The sequence below is a fragment of the Gorilla gorilla genome, chromosome X, assembly GCF_029281585.2.
Source record: "Gorilla gorilla gorilla isolate KB3781 chromosome X, NHGRI_mGorGor1-v2.1_pri, whole genome shotgun sequence".
In the NCBI taxonomy this organism is placed as follows: Eukaryota; Metazoa; Chordata; class Mammalia; order Primates; family Hominidae; genus Gorilla; species Gorilla gorilla.
The window spans coordinates 132,153,392-132,180,170 of record NC_073247.2 but is presented as its reverse complement, the minus strand read 5'-3'; the positions used below and the strand labels follow the sequence as shown (position 1 = coordinate 132,180,170).

Genomic DNA, 26,779 nt, shown 5'->3' with positions numbered 1-26,779 from the left:
ACAATGAGATACCATCTCACGCCAGTCAGAATGGTGATTATTAAAAAATCAGGAAACAATAGATGCTGGCGAGGCTGAGGAAAAATAGGAGCGCTTTTACACTGTTGGTGGGAGTGTAAATTAGTTCAACTATTGTGGCAGACAGTGTGGCGATTCCTCAAAAATCTAGAACCAGAAATACCATTTGATGCATGCACACATATGTTTATTGCAGCACTATTTACAATAGCAAAGACTTGGAACCAACCCAAATGCCCATCAGTGATAGACTAGATAAAGAAAACGTGGCACATATATGCCATGGAATACTATGCAGCCATAAAAAAATGAGATCGTGTCCTTTGCAGGGACATGGATGAAGCTGGAAGCCATCATCCTCAGCAAACTAACACAGGAACAGAAAACCAAACACTGCATGTTCTCACTCATAAATGGGAGTTGAACAATGAGAACACATGGACACAGGGAGGGGAACAACACACACGGGGGCCTCTCAAGGGGTGGGGGCCAAGGGGAGGGAGAGCATTAGGAGAAATACCTAATGCATGTGGGGCTTAAAACCTAGATGACGGGTTGATAGGTGCAGCAAACCACCATGGCACATGTATACCTATGTAACAAAGCTGCACATTCTGCACATGTATCCCAGAACTTAAAGTAAAATTAAAAAAAAAAAAGAAAGAAAGAAAAAGAAAAAGAAAATGCCGTCCGCGCATATCTCTCAGGAGCATAGGAAGGGCTGTGAACCAAAAAGCCAGGGCGTGGTCGCCCCGCCCACCGGCCGCTACATCACCACCCCTCTCGCCGCTTTCAAGCGCGGAGATTGGCTGTAAGCAAGAAAGAGCCCTGCCCCTAGTCTTATGACTCGCACTGAAGCGCCGATTCCTGGCTTTTGCAAGGCTGTGGTCAGTGGTCATCAGTGCTCTTGACCCAGGTCCAGCAAGCCTTTTCCCTGGTGTTGCAGCTGTTGTTGTACCGCCGCCGTCGCCGCCTGCTCTGCGGGGTCATGGTGTGCTTCCGCCTCTTCCCGGTTCCGGGCTCAGGGCTCGTTCTGGTCTGCCTAGTCCTGGGTGAGTTGTCGGGCCCTCCCGATTAGTCTGTCCGCCTGGGCCCGGGGCACCAGTTCAAAGCTACAACCTGAAAGACTGGTCCGAGGGGGAGGGGGTTGAGAGGCTCAGCAGCTAACACTGGGCGGCGGCGGTTGGCCCGGGGAGGCAAGCGGTGACCTAGAGAAGGCCTGACTGACGGATGGCGGGGAAGAAGGGCCCAGGAGAGTAAGAAGCGGCCGGTAACGGGGGGTGGACGCCGAGGGAGTAGGCTGGGAGGAGTGAAGCGTGGGGAGGGTCAGGGTGGAAAGAGTAACTTGGGTAAAACACTAAGGAGTGAGCGTAGGAGGGTGGTACATGCAGATTTTGGGCGCCAGAGACAATTAGGAGAGTCTTGGTTTGCTGAGATCAGGGAAGAGTTTTGAAGATGGTGGAAAAACTATGGGGTGAGATAGGAAATTAAGAGAGGAGACCATGCCTGCCTGGAGTAGCTTGGGGGAAGTGTGTGGGTGGGGGACAGATGGGACAGATAGGACAGTAGAGCCTGAGGGGCAGGGGCAGTGACAGGGTTGAGCATTTTGAAGGTTGGAATTTGAGACTGTGAAGAAAGGGTGATTCAAGAGATTAGGAGTGATGCTGGGTTTGAGTTTGGTAGTCATAGTTTTAAGGGCGAAGGAACCTAAGGTAGCTGGGGCAATTTCCAGGAAAGAAAACTTGGACCCAACCTCTGGAGACTAAGGGGTTCGGGGGGAACTTTGATGGGGAGTGCACATCTGACTTGGAGGTATTGAGGATGTCGATTTTCTCCCAGTTTTGCTACTTCCTCCCAGCCAGACGCTGACAAAAAAATCCCCAGACGTTTCAGTTAGGAGGGCCTCCCAGATGTGAGGTTTTGGGGGTGGAGTATTTGAGTTTGGTAGACTACCTCTTTGCCTTCAGAGTTTCTTCTTTTCTTTCTTCCCCATCACACAGCTAACCTATTGCCTCATATTTTGGGGGTGCAGGGAGCAGGTAGACAACTTGCTAAGGATTGGGTTGTTACCAGGGCCTAAGAATGGCTGGATGGGGCCGGGCGCGGTGGCTCATGCCTGTAATCCCAGCACTTTGGGAGGCCGAGGCGGGTGTATCACCTGAGGTCAGGAATTCAAGACCAGCCTGGCCAACATGGTGAAACCCCATCTCTACTAAAAATACAAAAATTAGCCGGGCGTCGTGGCACATGCCTGTAATCCCAGCTGCTTGGGCGGCTGAGGCAAGAGAATCGCTTGAACCCAGAAGGCGGAGGTTGCAGTGAGCCGAGATTGCGCCATTGCACTCCAGCCTGGGCGACAAGAGTGAAACTCTGTCTCAAAAAATAAAAATAAATAAATGGCTGGGTGAATGTTCGCTGATTGTGTTGTGTCCTAATAGGCAGTGGGTCCCTAACAACTTTAATGCCTAAAAGTGAACTTTGACTAAAGTGTCTCTTCCTGACTTTGATTCATGCTGTGCTTGTTGCTACCCACCTGCTCTTGCTATTTGTGACTTAATAAAATAACATAAAGAACAGACCCAGATGGGAGTGGGGGAAGAAATAGACATATTAGGGGTCTGAGAAAGCAGTGAGAGGTATACATTTTGTAATTCACATTTCAGTAGAATGAAATCAACACCCTGGAATAGTGATTCTCAACCAGGGGACATTTGGCAACATCTGGAGACATTTTTGGTTGTCACAACTGGGGGATTGCTTTTAGCATCTAGTGGGTAGAGGCCAAGGATGCTGCTAAACATCCTAACTAAGCACAGGGCAGCCCCTGACAACAAAGAATTATCTTCCTGAAAATGTCAATGGTGCCAACATTGATAAATCCTGCTCGAAAACCATAGTATTGGAAGGGTTCTTGATTATCTAATTCAGTGACTCTCGAGGACCTTTTCATGCGTCTGTGAAATCAAAACTTCGGAATAATGTTAAGAAGGTATTTGTCCTTTTCTGCTGGGCACAGTGGCTCACGCCTGTAATCCCAGCACTTTGGGAGGCTGAGGCGGGCGGATCACCTGAGATCAGGAGTTCAAGACCAGCCTGACCAACATGGTGAAACCCAGTCTCTACTAAAAATACAAAAATTAGCCGGGTGTCGTGGCACATGCCTGTAATCCCAGCTACTTGGGAGGCCGAGGCAGGAGAATCGCTTGAACCCAGGAGGCGGAGGTTGCGGTGAGCCAAGATTGCGCCACTGCACTCCAGCCTGGGCAACATGAGCGAAACTCTGTCTCAAAAAAAAAAAAAAAAAGAAGTTATTTGTCCTTTGTCCTTTTCACTCTCATCCTCTCACCAGTGTACAGCAGAGTTTTCCAGTGGCTACGTAACATGTGATGACCTCACCACTCTGATGTTCTTATATTTTATTCATTTCTCAGTTTTAATTTCTAATACTGTAAATACCAATACATATGACTCACATAAACCTCTGTGAAGTCCTCAGTGGATAAGAAAGTAAAGGGGTCCTGACACCAAAACTTTGGGAATCCCTGATGTAGTCCAACTGTTCACAGCGTGCAGGAAACTCTTCTGTAGCACTTCTGAAAGGCGGCCTTGAGGCAGGCTTTGCTTGAATACTTAATTGGAAGCCTTAACTGTACCTTGGAGCACTTACTGAGGGCCAACTGACCCTAAGAAAGGATTGTTTACAATGGAAAGTACCTTATCAGTGACTAGAACACATCTGACCAAGGCATCTGTTAATCAGTAGTTCCCTGCCAATTGAATCTGTGCACAAATACAACACTGTTATTGTTTTGGGAAAGTGAAAAAAATAATAGTTGTCCTACTTGTTGGCTTTCATGTCATTAAATTTTTTTTTGTTTTTTAATGAAAGCTTTTTTGTTTTGTTTTTACAAAAGCAATGCTTACTCATTGCAGAAAATAAACATGCAAAAAGAAGCACATAAAAGAACCCATCAGCTCATCTGCTAGTTTGCCATTTATTGATCAGGACTAACTAGATTCTTCATCTTGGAAAATTTCCAAGATTGATTCCCTCCGCCTCCAAGTTCAGAGCAGGATTTGGAAAAGTAAATATTAATAATGTACCTAGATCTGATTTTTAAGAGGTTCCAGGATGAAATAGAAACCATTTTTCTATACAGCTGCATTTTCTGATGGCTCTTGGTTCAGTGTGGAGCCCAAAGTCCTCCCATATAGCTTTTTCTGTCAAGAATTTAGCAGTTGCTTGGTGGGTTTTGCACAAGTTACTTTTCTATATCAAAATGGATACCAATAATAGATTTTTGAAAACTTAATAAATATTTGTAAAGTACCTAATATGTAGCTAAATCAATAAATATTTGTAAAGTACCTACTATGTAGCTAGAACTGTGCCTGGGTACTGTACAGAGTGCCAATGAAGGAGGACCTGTCCTAAATTTATAGTCTTATTAGCATTAGTGCTCTAGCTGTGCCAGTTTGACTTTGTAACTTTATAACTCTATCCCAGCTTCACCCGTAACCTTTTAAAAACAGCAGCTTTAGAATAAGTACAGAAAAGGATTCTTAGAGGCTATATATTGGTCTTTTTCATAGAGATTAAATTATGCTGGTGTTTATTTGGATGAATTGTAACTGACCAGACAACTTTCCGAAGAGAAGCTATATGATTTAGAGGTGTTATAAAGTGGATAGTGGGTGAAAATCCTTTCTTTATATAATTGCCTAATTATGGCCCTTTTGTGATATCATAGATTTCAGGATTCTTCTGTGGTTATTGATTCTTATAACTAGCTTGACTTCTGTTTTTTGGTTTGTTTGTTTGTTTTTTTAGGGTTCAGATTTTTTTTTTTTTTAGGTTTGAGTCTTTTCTGGGTGGGAAAAACCTCACAGAAATATTCTTAGTGTATGTTACTGGTAGGAGCCTCTCCCTTCCACACGTTTACTGAATGCCTATTGTGTCCCAGCCACTATATTAGGTGAAAGGGACAGAGGAATGGATAAGACAGATGAGGTTCCTGCTCTCATGGAGCTTACATTTTAATGGGAGAAGAAAGCTCAACAGATAAATAATATAATGTCAGATAGTGATAAACACTATGAAGAGGCCGGGCGTGGTGGCTCACGCCTGTAATCCCAGCACTTTGGGAGGTCAAGGTGGGCAAATCACCTGAGGTCAGGAGTTCGAGACCAGCCTAGCCAACATGGTGAAACCCCATCTCTACTAAAAATACAAGGGCATGGTGGCCAGCACCTGTAGTCCCAGCTACTCGGGAGGCTGAGGCAGGAGAATTGCTTGAATCCAGGAGGTGGAAGTTGCGGTGAGCCGAGATCATGCCACTGTCCTCCAGCCTGGGGGACAAGAGCAAAACTCTGTCTCAAAACAAAACAAAACAAAAACACTATGAAGAAAATTACACAGGTAATGAGAAAGGAGAATGAGTAGATGATAGGAATGGGTGATGGTGGATGATCCTTCTTTATATTATGTGGTCAGAGGGCCTTCCATTATCGGGTGACATTTGGACAGAGACCTGGGTGTTGGCAGGAGGCCAGCCATGTGACCATCTGGGGAAATAGGAATAAATCTTATCATTTGCAAAATCTTAGGTTACTAGCCTATTTTCCACTCTTTTTTGTTTCCCCCTAGTTTTAGTCAAGTCTCTCCTATGGTAGCAGTCTCTAAGAGCAGAGACTATCTTATGTACTGTTACTTCCCATTGCCTACCTAGCATAGGGTCTGGTACATGGTTAACCCGTAGTGAATTTGTGTTGAAGATATTCATTGGTGGGCACTAGGGATGTGGTGGTAAACTAGACTCATTTAGTCTCCTTTTTCTTCCATGAATTTTAAATAATGTTTTGCAAGAAGTTCTTTTGGATTGAAAACTTCAAGATCAGTGCTAAGCAGTACGGATAATTATACAGTAATTTACTAACGTATAATCCCATATAATAATGCTAGTCTCTTACCTGTACTCCTTCAGATATACCTCCATAGTCTTGAAGGGGGTAATATGGAGAATTAGGAGTTCCTTGGTGAGGAGAGTTAGGTTTTCACAAAGTTAGGTTTTCTCTGAGAGAAAACAAGCACTAAGATTTTTCTATAGGCTTAACACATTTCATTTAACTGATAACTTTGATTTTGAGGTTCTGCCAAATTATTCTAGTTATAATAGAGATACTGTAAAGGACTGAAAAATTCTGAACCCTAAAAAAAACCAAAAAAACCAAAAAACAGAAGTCAAGCTAGAAGATAAGAAAGGACAGGCTTGTTAGTTAGTCATTGATTATCACATCTGATAGGGTTATAGATATTCAAATATGTCCCAAATACCAGATTAGTTTGTTAGTCATTGATTATCATATCTGATAGGGTTATAGATATTCAAATATGTCCCAAATATCAGATTATCACATCTGATAGGGTTATAGATACTCAAATATGTCCCAAAAGAACAGCTTTCTTCCCCTATAACTTTGGGTAGATTTTGTCTATAACCAAGGATTATTTCGTAGCACTGGAGCTGATTTAAATGACCCTTGATGCAGGAAAGCTGCCCTTCTTTCTGTAGTGCAAAAGCATTCTGATCATAATTTCTTATTAAAGTGATCAGAGATCCCCTCAGACCCAAAAGTATACTTTATAAGTACTTGTTGGTATCCTGCTGTGCATTGTGAAAGAATTCTGGAGGTGTGCCAAACACTGCTCAACAATAAGCACTTTCCATTAGTTGAGTAGTGTTGAATCTTGTTTCCTTACCCACTCTTTGACCTTAACAAATTAAGTCATTTTATAGCTTAAAAACATATTTTTATTAACTTTTAATACTCTTTTTCATGTGTTCAACATTCTTACTTTAAAATCATATTGCTTTTCTCCTTTAAGAAACTTACCAAAAGCAAGGGTATAAAGTAACTGAATGCAATGAGTGTACCTATTATTAGGAATTATAAAGGAGAAACGGTTAATCTGACTTAAACTTGTAGGAAAACCATCACTCTGAATAGAAAACAAAGATAAATAGGTACCATATGCCTCTGTGTCCTGTATTTTAAAAAGACCTTTTGCTCAACATCATTCTAAATTCCTGAGTTTGAGGACAAGAGTCCAGAATTTAATATGATGAAAGTAAACATAAAGCTAAAACTTGGGAAGGTTCCCTTTAGGTGCTGTGTTTACTAAAAAGGAGACTTGTAAATTGGTATCTAACTTGTTTGGCAAATTTCTTTTAGCTCTGAAGGGTTTATATGCTTTCAAAGAACCTATTGGAGAAATATAATTCTAAACAAGGGTAACTTGCCCAAAGTCTCACAGCTAGGAAGTTGGACTGCCAGATTTGAGTTCTAGCTCTTCCACTCCAGGAATGGGGACTCTTAATCACTTCATTATATAATCAATCCATTATATCTTGGATCATTGTTTGGTTTCTTTTTATTGGTTTTGTTTTATTGCTAGCATTATGTTCTTCCCCCACCCCTAATTTTGTGTGTTTATGTTTTCAGCTATACTTTGGGTCAAATAGACTTGCAAAAACCTAGCCACTTTTTGCAGTGTCATACACTTGGGGAAGTAAGGTCTGTGTTCTCTGTGAGAGGTTTTTTTTTTTTTTTTTTTTTTTTTTGACAGGGTCTTGTTCCATTCCCCCGGCTGGAGTGCAATGGAGTGATCTTGGCTCACTGCAACCTCTGCCTCATGGGCTCAAGCGATCCTCCCATGTCAGCCTCGCGAGTAGCTGAGACCACAGGCATGCACCATCACACCCAGCTATTCTTTTGTATTTTTAGTACAGATGGGGTCTTGCCATGTTGCCCAGGCTGGTCTTGAACTCTTGAGCTCAAGTGATCTGCCCCCCTTGGCCTCCCAAAGTGCTAGGATTACTGGTGTGAGCCACTGCCCGGTCAAGATCTGCATTCTAAAAGAATTTACAAATGACCTTTTTGGAAAACAGGATTGAGAGGATATTTGACTTTGAGAACGTTGATTTTGAGGCATGCCTTTTTCTTTTATTTAGAGAATAAACTCTCAGCTCTAAAATTACACACTCTAGAATGTATTCATCTATGGTTTTTTAATGTCATAAAGCCTTTTAAAAATTGGGTATTGTAAAATCAAACACAACAATAAGGATGGAAATTGCTTGCTAGATACTTTTTAACAAAGTGTAAATATTTCAACTGTAAACTTACCTTTTGGGAAAAGCTCTGTTCCTAGCTTGAAATCCATGTCAAAATTTATTGAAGTGAAACCCAACATGGGGTTTGAGGGAATATCCAGAAGACTGATATGTTCAAGATTTGGAAGAGCTAAAGGACTGGCCTCTCTGTAATTAGATTAAGCTATGTTTTGGGTCCCTATTGCAGTGTGTTTTCACCTTGATATAATTAATCAGTATTTATTGAAAATCTAATATGCATTCAGCACTACTTGGAATGATAGGAGATAGAGGAAAAGTAATACACATGGTGTCCCCTACCATAACACTCATGATAGATGACATTCATATAAAAGACACACTGCTAGGGGTTGTGGGATACATCAGATCATCTGATCAAGGGAGCATACTGGAGTTCAAACGAGTGACAGAAATGTTATCTAAAGGGAATCTTGAATCTATCCATATATATCATTCATTCACAGACTTGGTACTTTTTTTTATTAGTAACAAATTACTTACTGTATACTATAATTTACCATGGCACACCAGTTTGTTATGAAGTGACAGTTGAAAACTGCTGTGTTGGAACTTATGACAGTAGGAGGGACAGGATTTACTGCTATAAAATAACTGAATAATTCAGTATAATGTAAAATATACTGAAATGGGATATGCATTATTACTGCTCCTTGAGGGCTTTTATAGTCAGGGAAAGCTTTGTGGAGAAAATGGCTACTGAAAAAACAGATAGCATATCAGCCCAGGTTCTTAATTGCAAGGAAGAGAAATACAATCTGATTGATTTTAAGCAGAAAAGAATTTATTAAAAAGAACTGGGATATAATGCATACCCTTTGGCCCCACAGTTTCATTCCTAGATATACAGCCAACATACACGCATACATGTGTTTACTAATATGTGCAAGAATGTTTGCAGCAGTGTTTGTAATAGAATCACACTGGAAACTAAATGCCCATTAAAGGTAGCATAGATAAGTAGTTTTTTTGTTTGTTTTTGTTTTTTTTTTTTGAGACAGAGTTTCATTCTTGTTGCCCAGGCTGGTGGAGTGCATTGGCATGATCTTGGCTCACTGCAACCTCTGCCTTCCGGGTTCAAGCGATTCTCCTGTATCAGCCTCCTGAGTAGCTGAGATTACAGGCATGTGCCACCATGCCCAGCTAATTTTTATATTTTCAGTAGAGGCGGGATTTGGCCATGGTGGCCAGGCTGGTCTCGAACTCCTGACCTCAAGTGATCCACCCTCCTTGGCCTCCCAAAGTGCTGGGATTACAGGCGTGAACCACCTGGCCTGTATTCACCTGATCATAGAAGGTTATACAGCAGTGAGCACAGACTGCAATTATGCATAACATGGGTGAATCTCACAAAACCTAAAATTGAGGAAAGAAAGCAGACACAAAAGAGAGCATAGTGAATGATTTTATTTATATCAAGTTGAAAAATGGATAAAATTAATCTATAGTGTCAGAAATCAGGATAATGGTTACCCTTGGGAAGGGAATAGTAACCCTTGGGAAGGGAAAGGGAAATAAGGAGGGCTTTGGAAGTGTAGTTGACCCTTGAACAACACAAGTTTGAACTGTGTGTGGATCTACTTATACATGAGTTTATTTCACCTCTACCACCCTGAAGACAGCAAGACCAACCCCTCCTCTTCCTCCTCCTCGTTATGATTTTTTTTTTGAGACGGAGTCTCTATGTGTTGCCCAGGCTGGAGTGCAGTGGCGCGATCTCAGCTCACTGCAACCTCCACCTCACAGGTTCAAGCGATTCTCCTGCCTCAGCCTCCCAAGTAGCTAGGATTATAGGTGCCCACCACCAAGCCCAGCAAATTTTTAGTGGAGATGGGGTTTCACCGTGTTGGCCAGGCTGGTCTCGAACTCCTGACCTCAAGTGATCCACCTGCCTCAGCCTCCCAAAGTGCTGGGATTATAGGTGTGAGCCACCGTGCCCAGCCCTCCTTATGATTTTCTTAACATTTTCTTTTGTCTAGCTTTATTTTCAAAACACAGTATGTAATACATATATAACATACAAAATATGTGTGAATCGACTGTTTATGTTGTTGGTAATGCTTCCAGTCAACAGTAGGATATTAGTAGTTAAGTTTTGGGGGAGTCAAAAATAATATGCAGATTTTCAACTGTGCAGTGGGTCAGCACCTGTTAATGTTCTGTTTCTTGACACAGGTGGTTTTGGTTTGTGAAATTATTTGAGCTGTAGACTTAATGTTACGTGCACTTTTCCCTTACATCTGTTATACTGTGCCTGTTTCTGTACATATGTTACATATCAAATGTTTATTAAAGGGGTATATTGGGTAACTCAGAATTTCTGGTGCTCCTGGCTATATATACCAAATCCCAGTTCAGGATTCAACAACCCAGATCATGCTGCTGAACTGCACTACCACTGCCAAGTGTGAAATTGAAGCTTGCTCTGCTGGCCTTGTTGCCTGGGAGCTTGATCCTGCTTCTGTTACTCCACACCTGCCTCCCTCCCTGTTCCATTCCTGGCTCCATTTGCAGCCCTCCTTTCAAAGTGTGGGGTGGATACCTTTGTTAGGCAGAGCCTAGCACAAGTGGTCCTCCTTACTGCAAGGGAGTCTGGGAAAGCAAGTATCCAGTGTTTTCAGCTTTTATAGTGGGTGGTGATTTCTGCCAGAAATTGTAACAAGGGGACAAGGGGTGTTTCAGATTTGGGGCAGCCAAAAAGCGAGGAAAATCCATCTTTGAGGTGAGCATTTAGGCCAATAGAAGAAAGTAGATTTCAAGTGTTAGGAACAATAGAAGCCCAGGGTAGAGGTTGAATAGAGTATGGCATTTGAGCCCAGTGGAAACAAGTTTAACTGGATTAAAGGGTGTGCTCTGGGAAAATAGTTTGAGAAAAGTTGAAGGAATAGGATGGGACAAGATGAAAGATTACTTTGAAAGTCAGGCAGAGGAATTTAAATTTCATATGGGAATGTTGGAGCCAGTAAAAGTTTTTGAACAAGAAAGTGTCCTAAAAGGAAATGGTACTTAAGGATTGTTAATCTGGCAGCACTTCTAGGGGTATCTAGGCATTTTCTGTCATAATTTAGGTGTGGGGTGATAGGTTGGGAGTAGAAATAAAAGGCAAAGATTGTATTTAAGAGAAGATTTGAAGGAAAAAAGTCAATAGGACTTCTTGAAGAGAAAGAAGTAGAGGCTATTTCTGAAACTGAGCTTGAGTGACTGATCCCACTCTTCATTTAGAGCTAGCAAAGCTGAGGAGGGACCCAGTTTGGAGGAAGCAGAAGAATGAATTTTAGTTTGGGAATTGCTGAGTTTGAGGTGAGAGATATTGAGTAAAAGTGGTCCCTGTGCAGTTAGAGTTGGGGACCAAGAAGTGGAAAGAATTGCACTCAGGCAGAAAGGCTGTGAAGGGAATGGAACAGAGTGTGCCAGAACCCTCGAGGTGTTTCTCAGCTCTTGTTTATGGGCCACCAGATATACTATCTTGAATTTAATTTTAAGTGATACGTTTGAACCACAACCTCTACCTTTTGTTTCATAAAACGTCAGTTCTCACACCCTAAGACACATTGATGCAAGGTATCGATGCTATTACTATTTTACATGGTCTTCTTCCTGTTATTCTAATATATTTGGAAAGAAAATGATTAATACATGTGAGGCTTTTCTTGGTAATTTTCAATACTTTTGAATGTTTTGAATACAAGGAGAATAATATACTAAAGCTAGAGACCTTAAACAAGACCAAGAAAAGACTGCATATAAAAAGCAAACCTCCAGTTCATTAAAATTGTAAGTTGGAGCTCTTGGCTCCATGGCAGGGAGCCTTGGATCAGTAAGTATGACAGCTCCCTTCCGTATTGTACTTAGAAAAGAGTGATCATAAAACCTACTTAGGCCTCACAAGGTCTTTTTGAGCCTTAGCCAATGCATTTAGTCACTGTCAGTAACCACAAGCTTTAGTATAATATTCTGGCTTGCAAAGCAGCCACGTCTCCAGAGCATGACGATAGGCTCTCCTATACAACTTGAAAGCTGTTGCTGAGGCATACCTACTTGATATTCCTCTTAGCACTTTTCTCTAGTCTATAGCAAGTCTGTACCTGTAGATGACAGTGGATTGCTCAGATATTATTAAAGAGTATGCAAGTATCTTAACAGGAAACAGCTTACCCTTTGGGTAATGTGTGATACAGTGAAGAAAATCCCTTAAATGGTTGCCTAATATTTATGCTGCTGGCATGTTTGCTGGGATATTTTTTCTCCTCTGAATTAGTATTTTGAGTCCTTGGGCTCTTCAGTTTAATAGATAATGTTTCTATGTTTAAGTGTAGAAGATCAACCATGTTAGCTGAAAAGTTCCAAGGCTTTTCTGTCTCTGTAACATTTCTCTGCCTAAAGAGGTAGCAGGTTGAAAATTTAGGAAATAACTTTGCGTCAAAAAATTCATCAGCCTTTCTAATCAATTAGATTTTAAAGTGTGAAACAGTGATGAACTTTGCATTTATCAGAATTCATGTTTTTCTTATGGATTTAACAGCCCTTTGCAACTCTGCTTCCTTGGTTACACGATACTCAGAAAGAGTATCTGATCACATCAGAATAAAATCGTTTGGGAAGACATCCGTGTGTCATAGATTATGTAGCTTGCAACAGGATTTAAAGCAAAAAGATGATAGAATATCAGATCTATCATTATTTTTGCAGTGAATGTTTCACCAGCTGGTTTGAGAGAAGTTTTACACCCCTACCAGGCTTCCTCTTACCTCATTTACCGCAAAAACCACAAGTCCTAACAGGCAAACTGTAATTGCCTAAAACAAAACTAGTAAGGTATAAATGCATGTGGAAATGATTATTTGAAGGCAAAAGGCAAATAAATGTCACCAGTCTGAGCCATGACCTAAGCATCCTAGGTCTAGTAACCATTCTTTTGGTAAGGGATAATGCCAACTTTTTTATCAATAGGATTCTGTTAAAAATACAAAGAAAACCAGTCAGCAGGATACTATATACACATACATATATGTATATATATTTGTATATACATATATATGTATATATTTGTATATACATATATATGTATATATATGTATGTGTATATATAGATATAAAATACTTTTGTTTCATTTTAGAGCTGGTTGAACTTCAGTGGTGGATAGAGCTTGTTTTTAATTTATATAATTTTTGTAGTACAATTTTAAAATCTTATTTTTTTAAATGAATCCAGGAGCTGTGCGGTCTTATGCATTGGAACTTAATTTGACAGATTCAGAAAATGCCACTTGCCTTTATGCAAAATGGCAGATGAATTTCACAGTACGCTATGAAACTACAAATAAAACTTACGTAAGTATATATTTTAATTTTTCTTTGAGTTTTATAGTAGGAATTTAATTGACTTTATCCTTTAGATACACGTATACAAATGAAATTCCACGTTGACTGACTTAATGCTGAAACTCTGGGATTTTTTTTAAGCATACACACTGAGAAGTTATTCTGTTTAGTGTTAGAATGAATATTTCTTCTGATTCATTGGTTCTTGGGAGTTTTTGTAGGACTTGATTAAGGGCAAATGATCTGAAGACGACTATATGGTGTTCAGGTCTAAGTATTTCTGTAAAGTGTTTAAAATGTACTAGCACCAAAGCTTGCCCTTTTAAAAAGTAGCTTCCCATCTGGGCGTGGTAGCTCATGCCTGTGATCCCAGCATTTTGGAAGGCCAAAGCAGGAGGATTGCTTGAGCCCAGCCCGGGCAACATGGTGAGACCTCATCTCTACAAAAAAACTTTAAAAATTAGCCAGGCATGGTGGCACACACATGTACCTCCAGCCACTCGCTGGGCCGAGGCGGGAGGATTGCTTGAGCTCAGGAGGTTGAGTCTGCAGTGAGCCATAATTGTGCTACTGCACTCCAGCCTGGGCAACAGAGCAAGACTCTATCTCAAAAAAAAAAATCACTTACTTAGGTTGGTATAAAAGTAATTGCCATTAAAGGAACAAACCACAATTACTTTTGCACCAACCTAAGTAAGTGATTTTTTTTTTTTTTGGCACAAACTGCAATTACTTTTGCACCAACCTAACACTAAAATCTCCCCCTTTTTGGCATCTCCTCTTAATTCCTTTGCCTTCTTATTTTCTTTTTGTTAAGGTCCTCACTACTTACAACCTAATTTTTTTAAAAATCAGTTTAAGAACAGCAGCTCAAGCCAGTTTTCCTTTTCTTTTTAGACATACACGAATTTATCCAGAGGAGTGGTATGTAGCTGAAGAATCAGGGACTGGTTTACACAGCAAACCAGGCAAAGGGCAACCTGGCCACGGAGAATGTATGATTTAGGCTGAAGTGGCATGCCCTACATAAATGCTTGGTGTTCCTTGCTGCCTGTTTGTTTCTCACCCCCAAATTTCTATTTCTTTTAGAAAACTGTAACCATTTCAGACCATGGCACTGTGACATATAATGGAAGCATTTGTGGGGATGATCAGAATGGTCCCAAAATAGCAGTGCAGTTCGGACCTGGCTTTTCCTGGATTGCGAATTTTACCAAGGCAGCATCTACTTATTCAATTGACAGCATCTCATTTTCCTACAACACTGGTGATAACACAACATTTCCTGATGCTGAAGATAAAGGTAACCTTAAGAATGGATTTGTGTTATGTTCTCTTGCTTTTTATTAATGATAAAAATGTAAACAATTTAAAAATTGTTATGAATGTCTGTCTTCCTAACTAGCATGGAAACTTCATGTCTTTATACCCCTCCCACTGACCCCATGCATGGCACATATGACACCATCCAACATACTGGTGATATTTGCTGTCATTGCTTGAGTGACTTACTGTATACCAGGTATTATCCTAGTATACAGTAAGTCACCTTACTATATATATCCTAGTATACATATATATGTGTGTATATATACACATATATGTATATCCTAGTATATATGTGTATATATATATATATATATACACATATATATATCCTAGGATATATATACACATATATATATCCTAGGATATATATACACATATATATATCCTAGGATATATATACACATATATATATCCTAGTATATATATACACATATATATATCCTAGTATATATATACACATATATATATCCTAGTATATATATACACATATATATATCCTAGTATACAGTAACACACCTGGTGTGTTACCTGCAGCATCTCACTTAATTCTTAACAGCAACCCTGGGAAGTAGATGTTGTTTCATTTTTACAGGTAAAGGAAATGAGGCTTGATAAGATTAAATGACTTTTCCAAACATCACACAATCTGGTAAGTGGGCGAGCTGGTGTTTGAAGCAGTCTATTGACCTGCAGAATTCATATACTTAACTATTATTGATTTCATTCAGTAGTGTGCATGAAACAAAGGTTTGATGAATGAGAAAATGCTTTACTAATAGCTACTTTATTTTCGAGATCGGGGGTGGGGGGGTCTCACTATGTTGCCTAGGCTGGTTTTGAACTCCTGGGTTCAAGCGATCCTCGTGCCTCACAGCCTCCTGAATAGCTGGGACTACAGGTATGCACCCCTGTGCCTGGCTACTAATAGCTATTTTAAATGTGTAAAAGTTAAGCAACCTGAGACTAGGAGAAATGCCTCTTGTTCAAATCTTTTTATCATTTGGGTTGGATTTTGATTGAAAAGTAAATGATGATTAGTTAAAGGTGTAGTAGTATTCCCTCATTACACTCAGGGGGTATCATTCTAAGATCTCCAGTAGATGCCTAAAACTGCAGTTAGTACTAAACCCTATACAGGAAATGCTATGTTTTTTTTTTTGATCTGATAACCGACATGGCTACTAAGTGACTAACGGATGGATAGTGTAGACAATATTGATATACTGGACAAAGGGATGATTCATGTTCCTGGTTGTGCAGAGCGGGACAGCAAGAGATTTAATCATGCTACTCAGAATGGCGTACATTTTAAAACCTATGAATTGATTACTTTTGGAATTCTCCATTGAATATTTTCAGAGCTCAATTGACCATGGGTAACTGAAACCAGGGAAAGCAAAAACTGTGGATAAGGGGAGACTAAAGTCAACATTTGCTGTTATTTTAAGACAATTTCAGGTCAAAATGAACTTGGGAAGCATTGGCAATTAGGCCAGTCTAATAATTCCCAGAACTGAAATGCATGTTAAAATATTTTGAAGATATAGAGTGTAGAGATTTTATTTTATTTTATTTTTTTGAGTTGGAGTCTCGCTCTGTCGCCCAGGCTGGAGTGCAGTGGCCTGATCTCGGCTCACTGCAACCTCCACCTCCCAGGTTCAAGCAATTCTCCTGCCTCAGCCTCCTGAGTAACTGAGATTACAGGTGCGTGCCACCACGCCCGGCTAATCTTTGTATTTTTAGTAGAGACAGGGTTTCGCCATGTTGGCCAGGATGGTCTTGAAATCCTGACCTCATGATCCACCCACCTCAGCCTCCCAAAGTGCTGGGATTACAGGCGTGAGCCACCGCACGTGGTCGAGATTTTAATTTTGTTAGGGACATAATTCTCTTCTTTCTCCCCCTGCCCATTGAGATTGAGTTAATGTGGTATTTGTAGTAGCTTAGCTCTTTGCAGATAGTGTTTCATTCTGACCCGAGAAACAGGTAGATGGGCTTTAGTTGCCTAGACCTGGGGATTAATAACTCATTTGGACTTAAGGATATCAAAAGATCCTATTCGAAAGAACCAGAAGTAAATAAGCTCACGTAAAATTTGGGAGGTATTGCAGAATGAGACTTGGAAATCAAATCCTAGTGTTCTTTTTACTAATCTCTTAGTTTGAGAGTATAACTAAAGCAAATGGTTATTGGCTATCTTATCAGTTTATCTTTGTGCCCTATTTTGCCTTTCAGAGCTAGTATAAGATATGCCCCTCACTTTCAAGTAGCCTAAGAATGAGCTGGGGAGACAAAGCTAAATGCTGTTCCTGAGTTACATGGAAAAATTGGAAAACATTGAGCTCAGTCTGATTTTGTTGTTGTTGTTTGCGTTTTTGTTTGAGGGAGTAGAGGGTTCATAAATCTCTTCTGACAGTGTGAGGAAAGCTTTAGACTCCCTCTCAAAAAAGAAAAAGTACACAGTAAACTTTGCATATGGAACATAGTCCCTGAACCCATATGTAGATCCCTGTGGTTAAGAGTGCCTGATTTAGGTCGAGAATGGTAGCTCATGCCTGTAATCCCAGCACTTTGGGTGGCCGAGGCAGGCTGATCACTTGAGCCAGGGAGTTCAAGACTAGCCTGGGCAACATATTAAGACTTTGTCTTTACAAAAAAAAAATAGCCAGGTGTGGTGGCGTGTGCCTGTGGTCCCAGCTACCTGGGTGGCTAGGGTGGAGGATCGCTTGAGCCCAGGAGGTTGAGGCTCCAGTGAGCTGTGATCCCACCACTACACTCAGCCTGGGTGACAGAGAGAGAGAGATCCTGTCTCAAAAAAAAAAAAAAAAAAAAAAGACTGGCTGATTTAAAAGTGTTCCCGTGTTCCCACAAGTGGTCCTGATTAGGAGGAGTGATAAAGGAAGGCTCAGTGTGTGTTAGAGTAGTGAGAAAGCTTGGTAGAGAAGTAGGACCTGAGCTGAAACTCAGCTAATGGTAGAATTTGAGTAAGCGGAGGATTTTGAGCAGGATGTTTCCAGCAGGGGGAAGCATAGCATATGCGGCAGTAATTGGAGAGCTGCCTGATTAAATCAGAGGCTGTGTGTGTAGCAGAAGGAAAATAAAGTTGGCTAAATGAAGTGGGCCTAAATTATAGGGGGCCTTGGAAGCCAAGGAAAGACATTTAGCTTGATGGGGTAGGCACTGGGGAATCATTTTAGGTTTTTAAAGCAGGAGAATGATATAACAAAAGCAGAGACAGTAGCTTATAAAGAATATTCTGCAGGATTAGTTGAGAAGTGAGGAGGCTACAGGCAGAGATGCTGGCTTAAGAAGCTGTTATAGTAATCAAGGGCTGACGTAATAAATGCCTGGACTACAGGGGCAGCAGTTGTTAGCAGTTATTAGGAGGAGGTGTTTAATCTGACATATTTGGATAGAAAAACTATGGACCCTGAAATGTTAACACTTCTCTCTTTCCCCTTTTATTTAAAACAAAGGGAGGATTACTTTTTAAATTACTACCTTCTATATAATAATATTTGAAACTATTTGGAATGTTAAATGGCTTCCTGAAATGGACTATTAATAATTGTTTTTGATATAGTTCAGTGTTTCAAGAATACTAATTTATGGCTGGGCGCAGTGGCTCACACCTGTAATCCCAGCACTTTGGGAGGCTGAGGCTGGTGGATCCTTTGAGGTCAGGAGATTGAGACCAGCCTGGCCAACATGGTGAAACCCTGTCTCTACTAAAAATACAAAAATTAGCCGGGTGGTAGTGGTGCGTGCCTGTAATCCCAGCTACTCGGGAGGCTAAAGCAGGAGAATCGCTTGAACCTGGGAGGCGGAGGTTGCGGTGAGCCAAGATTACGCCACTGCACTCTAGCCTGGGCAACAGAGGGAGACCCTTCCTTACCCACCCCCAACAACAACAAAAAAAACTAATTTAGGCCAGGTGCAGTGACTCAACGCCTGTAATCCCAACACTTTGGAAGGCCAGGCAGATCGCTTGAGCTCAGGAGTGTGAGACTAGCCTGGGCAACATAGCGACATTCTGTCTCAAAAAATAAAAATAAAAAACTGCTAATTTATTTTTAGGCATCTGATAACTGAAGTAACATTGAAGCTGCTTTTTTCTTTTTTAAATTTTTTTCATGATTAAAATATAGAAATGTACTGGCCAGGTGTGGTGGCTCGTGCCTGTAATCCCAGCACTTTGGGAGACTGAGGCAGGCAGATCACCTGAGGTCAGAAGTTCGAGACCAACATGGTGAAACCCCATCTCTACTAAAAATACAAAAATTAGCTGGGTGTGGTGGCGTGCACCTGTAATTCCAGCTACTTGGGAGGTTGAGGCATGAGAATCGTTTGAACCTAGGAGGTGGAGGTTGCAGTGAGCTCATATCATGCCACTGCACTCCAACCTGGGCAACAGAGCAAGACTCCATCTCAAAAAAAAAATTATATATATATAAGTTACATATATAATAAGGGTTTTTTAAAAGGCTGTACATATACATATATATATAAAGATTATATATCTATAAAGATTATATATGTATACAGAGAATAATATAGCAGACCCATATGTACCCATTATCCAGAATTAATAAATGCTGTTTTTTTAATGTTTGTGTTACTTTTTTGATGAAAAAGATAAAACGTTGATGATACAGTTGATATTTCCTTTGTCTTCATTCCCCAGACCCATTTTCCTTCTTGCCTGCTAAGAGGCAAACACTTTCACAAATTTGGGGTATAACCTTCCTGTCTTTATGTTTGTCTTTTACTGTATAAGTACGTGTTCATAAACAATACGTAGTTTAAAAAAAGCTATTCGTAGTATAACTCCAATATGTCTGCAAGTTGTTTTTTTGCTGATTTGTTTTTGAAGTCCATCTGTATACAGCCAGTCACGTATCTATTCATTTTTGTTAACGGTGAGAAGCAATTCTGGGAAAAATGTTCTAGTTCATTGGTTTTTTGTTTTGTTTTGTTTTTTAATTCCTATGGCCATTAGGGGGTGCCAAGGCAGCATTATATGGCTGCTTGCTACATGATGGAGAGGCACAGAAGGCGGCCTATATTAAGGACCTTGGATACTTTCCTTTCTTGCTACTTCTCCAAAAGAAGCCAAACCACTTGGGTGATCATCGTCTTTTGAAGTTTCACTATACACAGGCTAATAAAAACTATATGAAATGGCTGTAACTTACTGCTTTCATACTCTGAAGATTCCCTGAAATGGAATCATCTTTGAATGTAATCCAGGAAGCAGTTCTATAAGCTCACTGGAGTTAATATAACTTACTTCGGACTAGTAAAACAAAAATAAGGATTTACTATACAAATGTATGATTAATCCATCTCTCTTGCTTCCTTAGTTATAGTCACTAAGTCCTGTTGATTCTACCATAGATAAGTGTTTTCAGTTTGGCTTCTTTGCTCTCTTTCTACTGCCCCACACCATCTTGGTTTAGGCAACCCTCCCTTACCCTTCACCTTAACCAGACCATCACCCTCTGGTTTCCCTCTTAAGTGGCTTCCCTGAAAAGTTTTTCCCCCTGCCTATCCCCTACAAATTTGCTATCTTCCTTAAAATAAATTATATATGTGTTATTTTCTGCTTTAAAAACTGAGGCTAGCCCTCGACTGCTAAAAAGAAAAGCCCAAACAGGCCTTAGATCATAGAAGATGCTTCAAAGTATGATCACCTACAACTTGTCTTTCCTTCTTAACCCCCATTTCTTTTCCTTTTTTCTTTCTTTTTTTTTTTTTTTTTTCTTGAGACAGAGTTTTGCTCTTGTCATCCAGGCTGTAGTGCAGTGGGCGATCTTGGCTCACTGCAACCTCCACCTCCCGGGTTCAAGCGATTCTCCTGCCTTAGCCTCCCAAGTAACTGGGATTACAGGCACCTGCCACCATGCCCAGCTAATTATTATCTTTTTAGTAGAGATGAGGTTTCACCATGTTGGTCAGGCTGGTGTCAAACTCCTGACCTCAGGTGATCCACCCACCTCGGCCTCCCAAAGTGCTGGGATTACAGGCATGGGCCACTGTGCCCAGCCCCTAACCCCCATTTCTTCTTCCACCTTACTCCTTATGTTTTAGCCACAGTGAACTAGTCATGCCCTTAAGTATGCTATATCCTTTGTCACTTTGGGCCTGGGGTAGGGCAGGCAGAGAGAAGAAGAAAGCCTATACAAATATATTTATATTATCACTTTTCTCCTACCTTCTTGGAAATAGCCATTGTTAATCTTGTTTTATAGGAATTCTTACTGTTGATGAACTTTTGGCCATCAAAATTCCATTGAATGACCTTTTTAGATGCAATAGTTTATCAACTTTGGAAAAGAGTGATGTTGTCCAACACTATTGGGATGTTCTTGTACAAGCTTTTGTCCAAAATGGCACAGTGAGCACAAATGGTGAGTAAAGTATATATTTCTCTACTTGGATCCTAATTTAAGAGTAGAGTATACCAGGTAGCTTTCATTGAAGTCATTATCTGAAAGCATTTATATATTAAGGTTTATTCATAGCTTCTACTAGGCTATAAAGTTTTTGTAAATAATAGCAATTCTTATTTTTGTGGATCTTACAATTTAAAGTTTTTGATGTACATGTTGTGGAATGGTATTTTAAAAGACACTACCTATACTGTTCTCAGCTGATAAAACCTAATCATTGTTTGAACAGATCCTCAGATAGCTTGATTATCAGCTTTTTTAGCGGTTCCAAGACCAAAGCTTAGAAATCAGATTCATGTTCTAATCTTGAATTTTTAAAGTTGATTTTATAATTTTTATATAGCTTTATGGAAAGGTAATAATTTCTCATTCACCAGTTCTGGAAAACTATGAACACTTCCTAAGAAGAGGTTGAAATGCCTATGATTTGCCATAGGGCTAATGCAAATAAATGGTTCATTTGTATTTAAGTCCTTTGATGATTTCTAAGCTTTTTTCTAGTAAACAGTATCCTTCCTTATGGTGATTGTATGTGGGAATAAAGAACCAAAAAATTTAAGACTTAACTCTCTGAATTTCATATCAGAGGCAGGCAAAGTTCTTTGGGAATAAAAAGATTTAAGGGTCTGAAAAAGACGAGTATGTGGCCATGTGTGAGCAGATAAAGCATAGGGATGTGTCCTGAGTTTGTCTGCTGTGTCATAACTCATGTAGATATTCTGTATATGAAGCAGCAGTTTAAGAACCTCTGCCTAATTTAGTTTCAAATATACTAACAAGATATTCTCTTCCCCTAATATAACCCTTTTGGACTTCTATTATGAAAATTTTTTTTGGTTTTCCCTGGCCTTATGAATTAAGAAAATGTCCGCTTTGGTTTCTTTTGTCCCTTTTTGCTTGTTTTAGAGTTCCTGTGTGATAAAGACAAAACTTCAACAGTGGCACCCACCGTACACACCACTGTGCCATCTCCTACTACAACACCTACTCCAAAGGAAAAACCAGAAGCTGGAACCTATTCAGTTAATAATGGCAATGATACTTGTCTGCTGGCTACCATGGGGCTGCAGCTGAACATCACTCAGGACAAGGTATAGGTGTCTATTTTTATCAATACATCCTTTTTGCATTTCATTTCAAATATTGCGTATCCTACCTTCAGCCCAAAGGTAGTGTTACTAGAATGATTCCATTTTCTGTTTGTTTGTTTGTTTGTTTGTTTGTTTGTTTGTTTGTTTGTTTTGAGATGGAGTCTCGCTCTGTCCCCCAGGCTGGAGTGCAGTGGTGCGATCTCGGCTCACTGCAAACTCCGCCTCCCGGGTTCACGCCATTCTCCTGCCTCAGCCTCCCGAGTTGCTGGGACTACAGGCGCCTGCCACCATGCCCGGCTAATTTTTTGTATTTTTTTAGTAGAGATAGTGTTTCACCGTGTTAGCCAGGATGGTCTCGATCTCCTGACCTTGTGCTCCACCCGTCTCGGCCTCCCAAAGTGCTGGGATTACAGGCGTGAGCCACCATGCCCAGCTTTTTCTTTCTTTCTTTTTTTTTTTTTTTTGAGATGGAGTCTCACACTGTCGCCCAGGCTGGAGTGCAGTGGCATGATCTTGGCTCACTGCAACCTCCGCCTCCAGGGTTTAAGTGATTCTCCTGCCTCAGCCTCCCGAGTAGCTGGGGTTACAGGCGTGCACTGCCATGCACAACTAATTTTTTTGTATTTTTAGTAGAAATGGGGTTTTACCATGTTGGCCAGGCTGGTCTTGAACTCCTGACCTCAAGTGATCCACCCGCCTCAGCCTCCCAAAGTGCTGGAATTACAGGCGTGAGCCACCGCGCCCAGCCTGATTCAGTTTTAAATGGAGATTTCATGTTGGCTTGTTGAGCTTTGATTAGTTAGGAGTTACTATAACCATGATGTGTTAATGTCACTTTCAGGTGTTGTGTTGGCCGGCAGAAAACCTAGCAGTTTAAAGTACTCTTTGGGGTTTAGATTCTATTTGCCATCAGTGGATCAGAGTACAAACAATTGGCCTTTATTTCGTTCAGTTTAAAATATAACTCCTTCACACTTTGATCTGAAATGGACTGTAGGTTGGCGTACAGGAGTCGCACAGCTATCCGTTTCTCCAGCTATTTGATGACTCAGATCTTGTAGACATGCCCAAGTACATGATGGCACTTCTAGTTGCAATGTTCCACTCAGGCTATAGAGGGAGTGCCAAGAAACAAATCCGATTTCCAGGATCTTGTGACTTAAGCGAGGCAGATGGCTCTTGTGCTCCATAAAAATGTGTGTTTTCATTTGGCTCATTACTGTAGAAGCTTCCCTCTTGTTTTTTTTTTTAAGTTGTCTGAGTCATAGCTTGAGGACCCATGCCAACTTTGTTTGAAAGTTAAGACACCATGAATTTTAAGTATCCAGACAAAAGATTTTTTGTTCTACACTGAAGTTGATTTTGGTAGAGTATAAGGCTTTGCTGGCCACTTTTATAGCTAACCTGTACCTTTTCCCTTTCTTCTTCTCCTGAAGGTTGCTTCAGTTATTAACATCAACCCCAATACAACTCACTCCACAGGCAGCTGCCGTTCTCACACTGCTCTACTTAGACTCAATAGCAGCACCATTAAGTATCTTGACTTTGTCTTTGCTGTGGTGAGTAACAAATTTTTTAAAGTTAGGTTCATTCTCTTAGAAACACATCTGAAAGTCTAAATAGTTGCATGGGGGGAGGGGAGTATTTAGCTTTATTTTCCAGTTCTACAGTACTCAATTATAAAGTGTAGTCCATTCATCCCTGTTCATCCCTCAGAGTCTGTGCAATGGTCTGTGGACTGGACTCTTGCATTAATGTTCACGAAGAGTGGCCATTTTGCCATTAGACAGACTCTAGGGTAGAAGCAAGAATTAACTCACATCAAAAAAAAAAAAAAAAAACACAAAACCCACAATTGTCTAACCTATCCATACATAAGTAATTTCCATGATAATTTTTTCTCTGTTATTGGTTAGGTAGTGCTCATGTTTTTCTGTGATACTATTTGAAGCCATTTGGAGGCTATATTATTTGTAATAGTGTCAGTAATAAAAATAGGTAACATCTATTGAGTACTTACTATGTACAAAGCTCTGTGTTAAGTGTGTATATGAATTCATTAAATCAGGACAATTTATAATGGCAGCATTCAGGTTTTTGTTGTTGATCAAGAGCTGAAACCTAAACAGAAGGTTTTGGGTTAAGCATACCTGTTCTACTTCTTGCTAGCATAAATTAATCATCGGGGACCTTTATTTCCACCTTCTCAGAAGCAATTATTATTCCCATAATTTCTGTGAAGGGATGTATGTGTGAACATGTTGTGGCAAATGAGACTGGTGGAATAGAAGATAGCTATAAGTGAGGAAAAATGTTGAACCACCAACTATTCTCAAACTAAAAATATTGTATAATTAGATAAAAACCAGTTCTGTTTTTAAATCAGATTACTGTGTTTGGGGATGGGGAAATAATCTCAACATCTGATATATAAAAAGTAGGTATGTTGTTATTTCATATGTGATCTTGGTATTTTGAGTCTAAAGCACATTTTTCTCTTTAGAATATATGTCGAGTAATTGAGGATTACATTAGGCACTTATATTTTGGAAAGGTTTACAAAAATGTTCCTTTTTCCAGCATTCAAATAATTCCTCTGTTAAAGTACCATGTGACCAGTGAATTACTATTGAAAATGTCTAATTAAATTTGTCCTCTCCAGTATGGTAAAAGCAAGCCTCAGGCACATTCTCTTTTAAAGTTACCTAATAGGGGTTATGGTCAATAAGAATGAGGAAAGTAGTATTTTGGGTTTATTCCCTTTCAAGTGATTGAGTTTGATCTTTCTAGCTGTGGTAGACTCCTAAAAGGAACATGATTTCTCTTGACTCTCATTCGGCAATGTTTAGTATTTAAGAATTACAATATTTAATTTACCCAGCAGGCTATTTTAAAACGTAATCCAAAATAGTGACATTTTAATCATGCTACAGGCACTCTGAAAAATCAAGAGACACCTGCAATGTCCCCAGAGTTCAGTAGGGCCCATTTTTGCCTTCAACCCTGTCATGATAGATGCTCCTTAGGAGAATTTATAGAATTCGAGTGCATTATGTGCAGGCTGCTATGGTGGGTTATGGAGAAGAAAGCCAGTATTCTTAAAGTGCCCACAGTTTAGTGGTAATGGGAGAAATCTGCAAATAATTACCATTTTTGTGAAAGGCCTACATGCCATGCCAAGGCTTTTGAACTCGATTCTGTAGGCAGTAGAGTACTGTGGAAGGTGTATATGAAATGGGATGAGTGCCAGACCAGAGAATAGTACAAAGTGCTGCAGGAGAATGGAGGAGGGAGAAGTTAATCCCGGCTGGAGGAGAGTCAGGAAGGTTTAATGGCAGAGATGGCATTTGAGCTGGGCCTTCAAGGATGGGTCTGATTTGTATTGGTAGGGAGATAAGGAGAGTAAGTGGGAAAGTGCAGGTTATCCCTGGATAAAGGGCATAATCAAGACCAGCTGGGAGAATGAGGAGTGTTATATGTTTAGTGAAAATATGGAAAAGTCATTGGGACAAATTGTGGAGTCTTGAATGCAAAGCCAAGATGTAGCCTAAGTCGAGGAGGGATGTGATGAAGGCGTGAAGTCCTCCATTATGCTTCTTCCTGAAATTTCTCTGAAGTCTGTCTCCTAGCTTTTACTCCCCATTGCCTTTGCTCTGGATCCAGTCCACATTACCTCTTGCCTGGACCATTCAAACAGCTCCTGCCTGATTGCTCCTCTTCCTCACCTTCTCCATTGTTCTACATCAACTTAACCTTCCTAAAGCACATCTCTCCATCAGTGTTTCTCTCTTTCTTTTCTTTCTTTCTTTCTTTTCTTTCTTTTCTTTTCTTTTTTCTTTTCTTTTCCTTCCTTCCTTCCTTCCTTCTTTCTTCTTTTCCTTCTTTTCTTTTCTTTCTTTGACAGAGTCTCGCTTTGTCACCCAGGCTGGAGTGCAGTAGCGAGACCTCAGCTCACTACAACCTCCGCCTTCCAGATTCAAGCGATTCTCCTGCCTCAACTGCCCAAATAGCTGGAACTACAGGCACGTGCCACCACGCCTGGCTAATTTTTTGTATTTTTAATAGAGACGGGATTTCACCATGTTAGCCAGGATGGTCTCGATCTCCTGACCTCGTGGTCTGCCTGCCTCGCAATGTTTCTCTTTTGCCAACAAGGTAACATCTAAAGTCCATGGCTGGGTAGTTCAAGCCTTCTTTTCTCCCATGCAATGCAGCCTGCATTTTCAGCCTTCACTCCCTCTTTATCAACCTTATGTTTCCTTTAGTTCCTTCAGGGTGATTCCCTCATCCTGTCCTCTGTGCACTTCTTGTGAGGTAGGAGAACATAGTAATAATAATTACATAGACTCCGCAGCCATACTCCCAAAATGGGGAT

At 40.4% G+C, this 26,779-nt stretch overlaps 1 protein-coding gene across 3 annotated transcripts in view; it reads left to right on the top strand.

Moving 5' to 3' along the window:
- The first annotated feature begins 764 nt into the window (after positions 1-764).
- LAMP2 (lysosomal associated membrane protein 2) overlaps positions 765-26,779 on the top strand; it is a 43,638-nt gene continuing 17,623 nt past the window's right edge. The window contains exons 1-6 of one of the 3 annotated variants that reach the window (XM_031006048.2): positions 765-1,070; positions 13,423-13,541; positions 14,622-14,835; positions 21,113-21,271; positions 22,220-22,404; positions 23,841-23,963. In XM_031006048.2, coding sequence (XP_030861908.1) covers positions 1,007-1,070; positions 13,423-13,541; positions 14,622-14,835; positions 21,113-21,271; positions 22,220-22,404; positions 23,841-23,963 — 864 coding nt within the window. In that variant the 5' untranslated portion in view covers positions 765-1,006. The remainder of the gene's footprint in view (positions 1,071-13,422; positions 13,542-14,621; positions 14,836-21,112; positions 21,272-22,219; positions 22,405-23,840; positions 23,964-26,779) is intronic. The other 2 variants (XM_031006047.3, XM_031006046.3) reach the window with 2 other exon arrangements.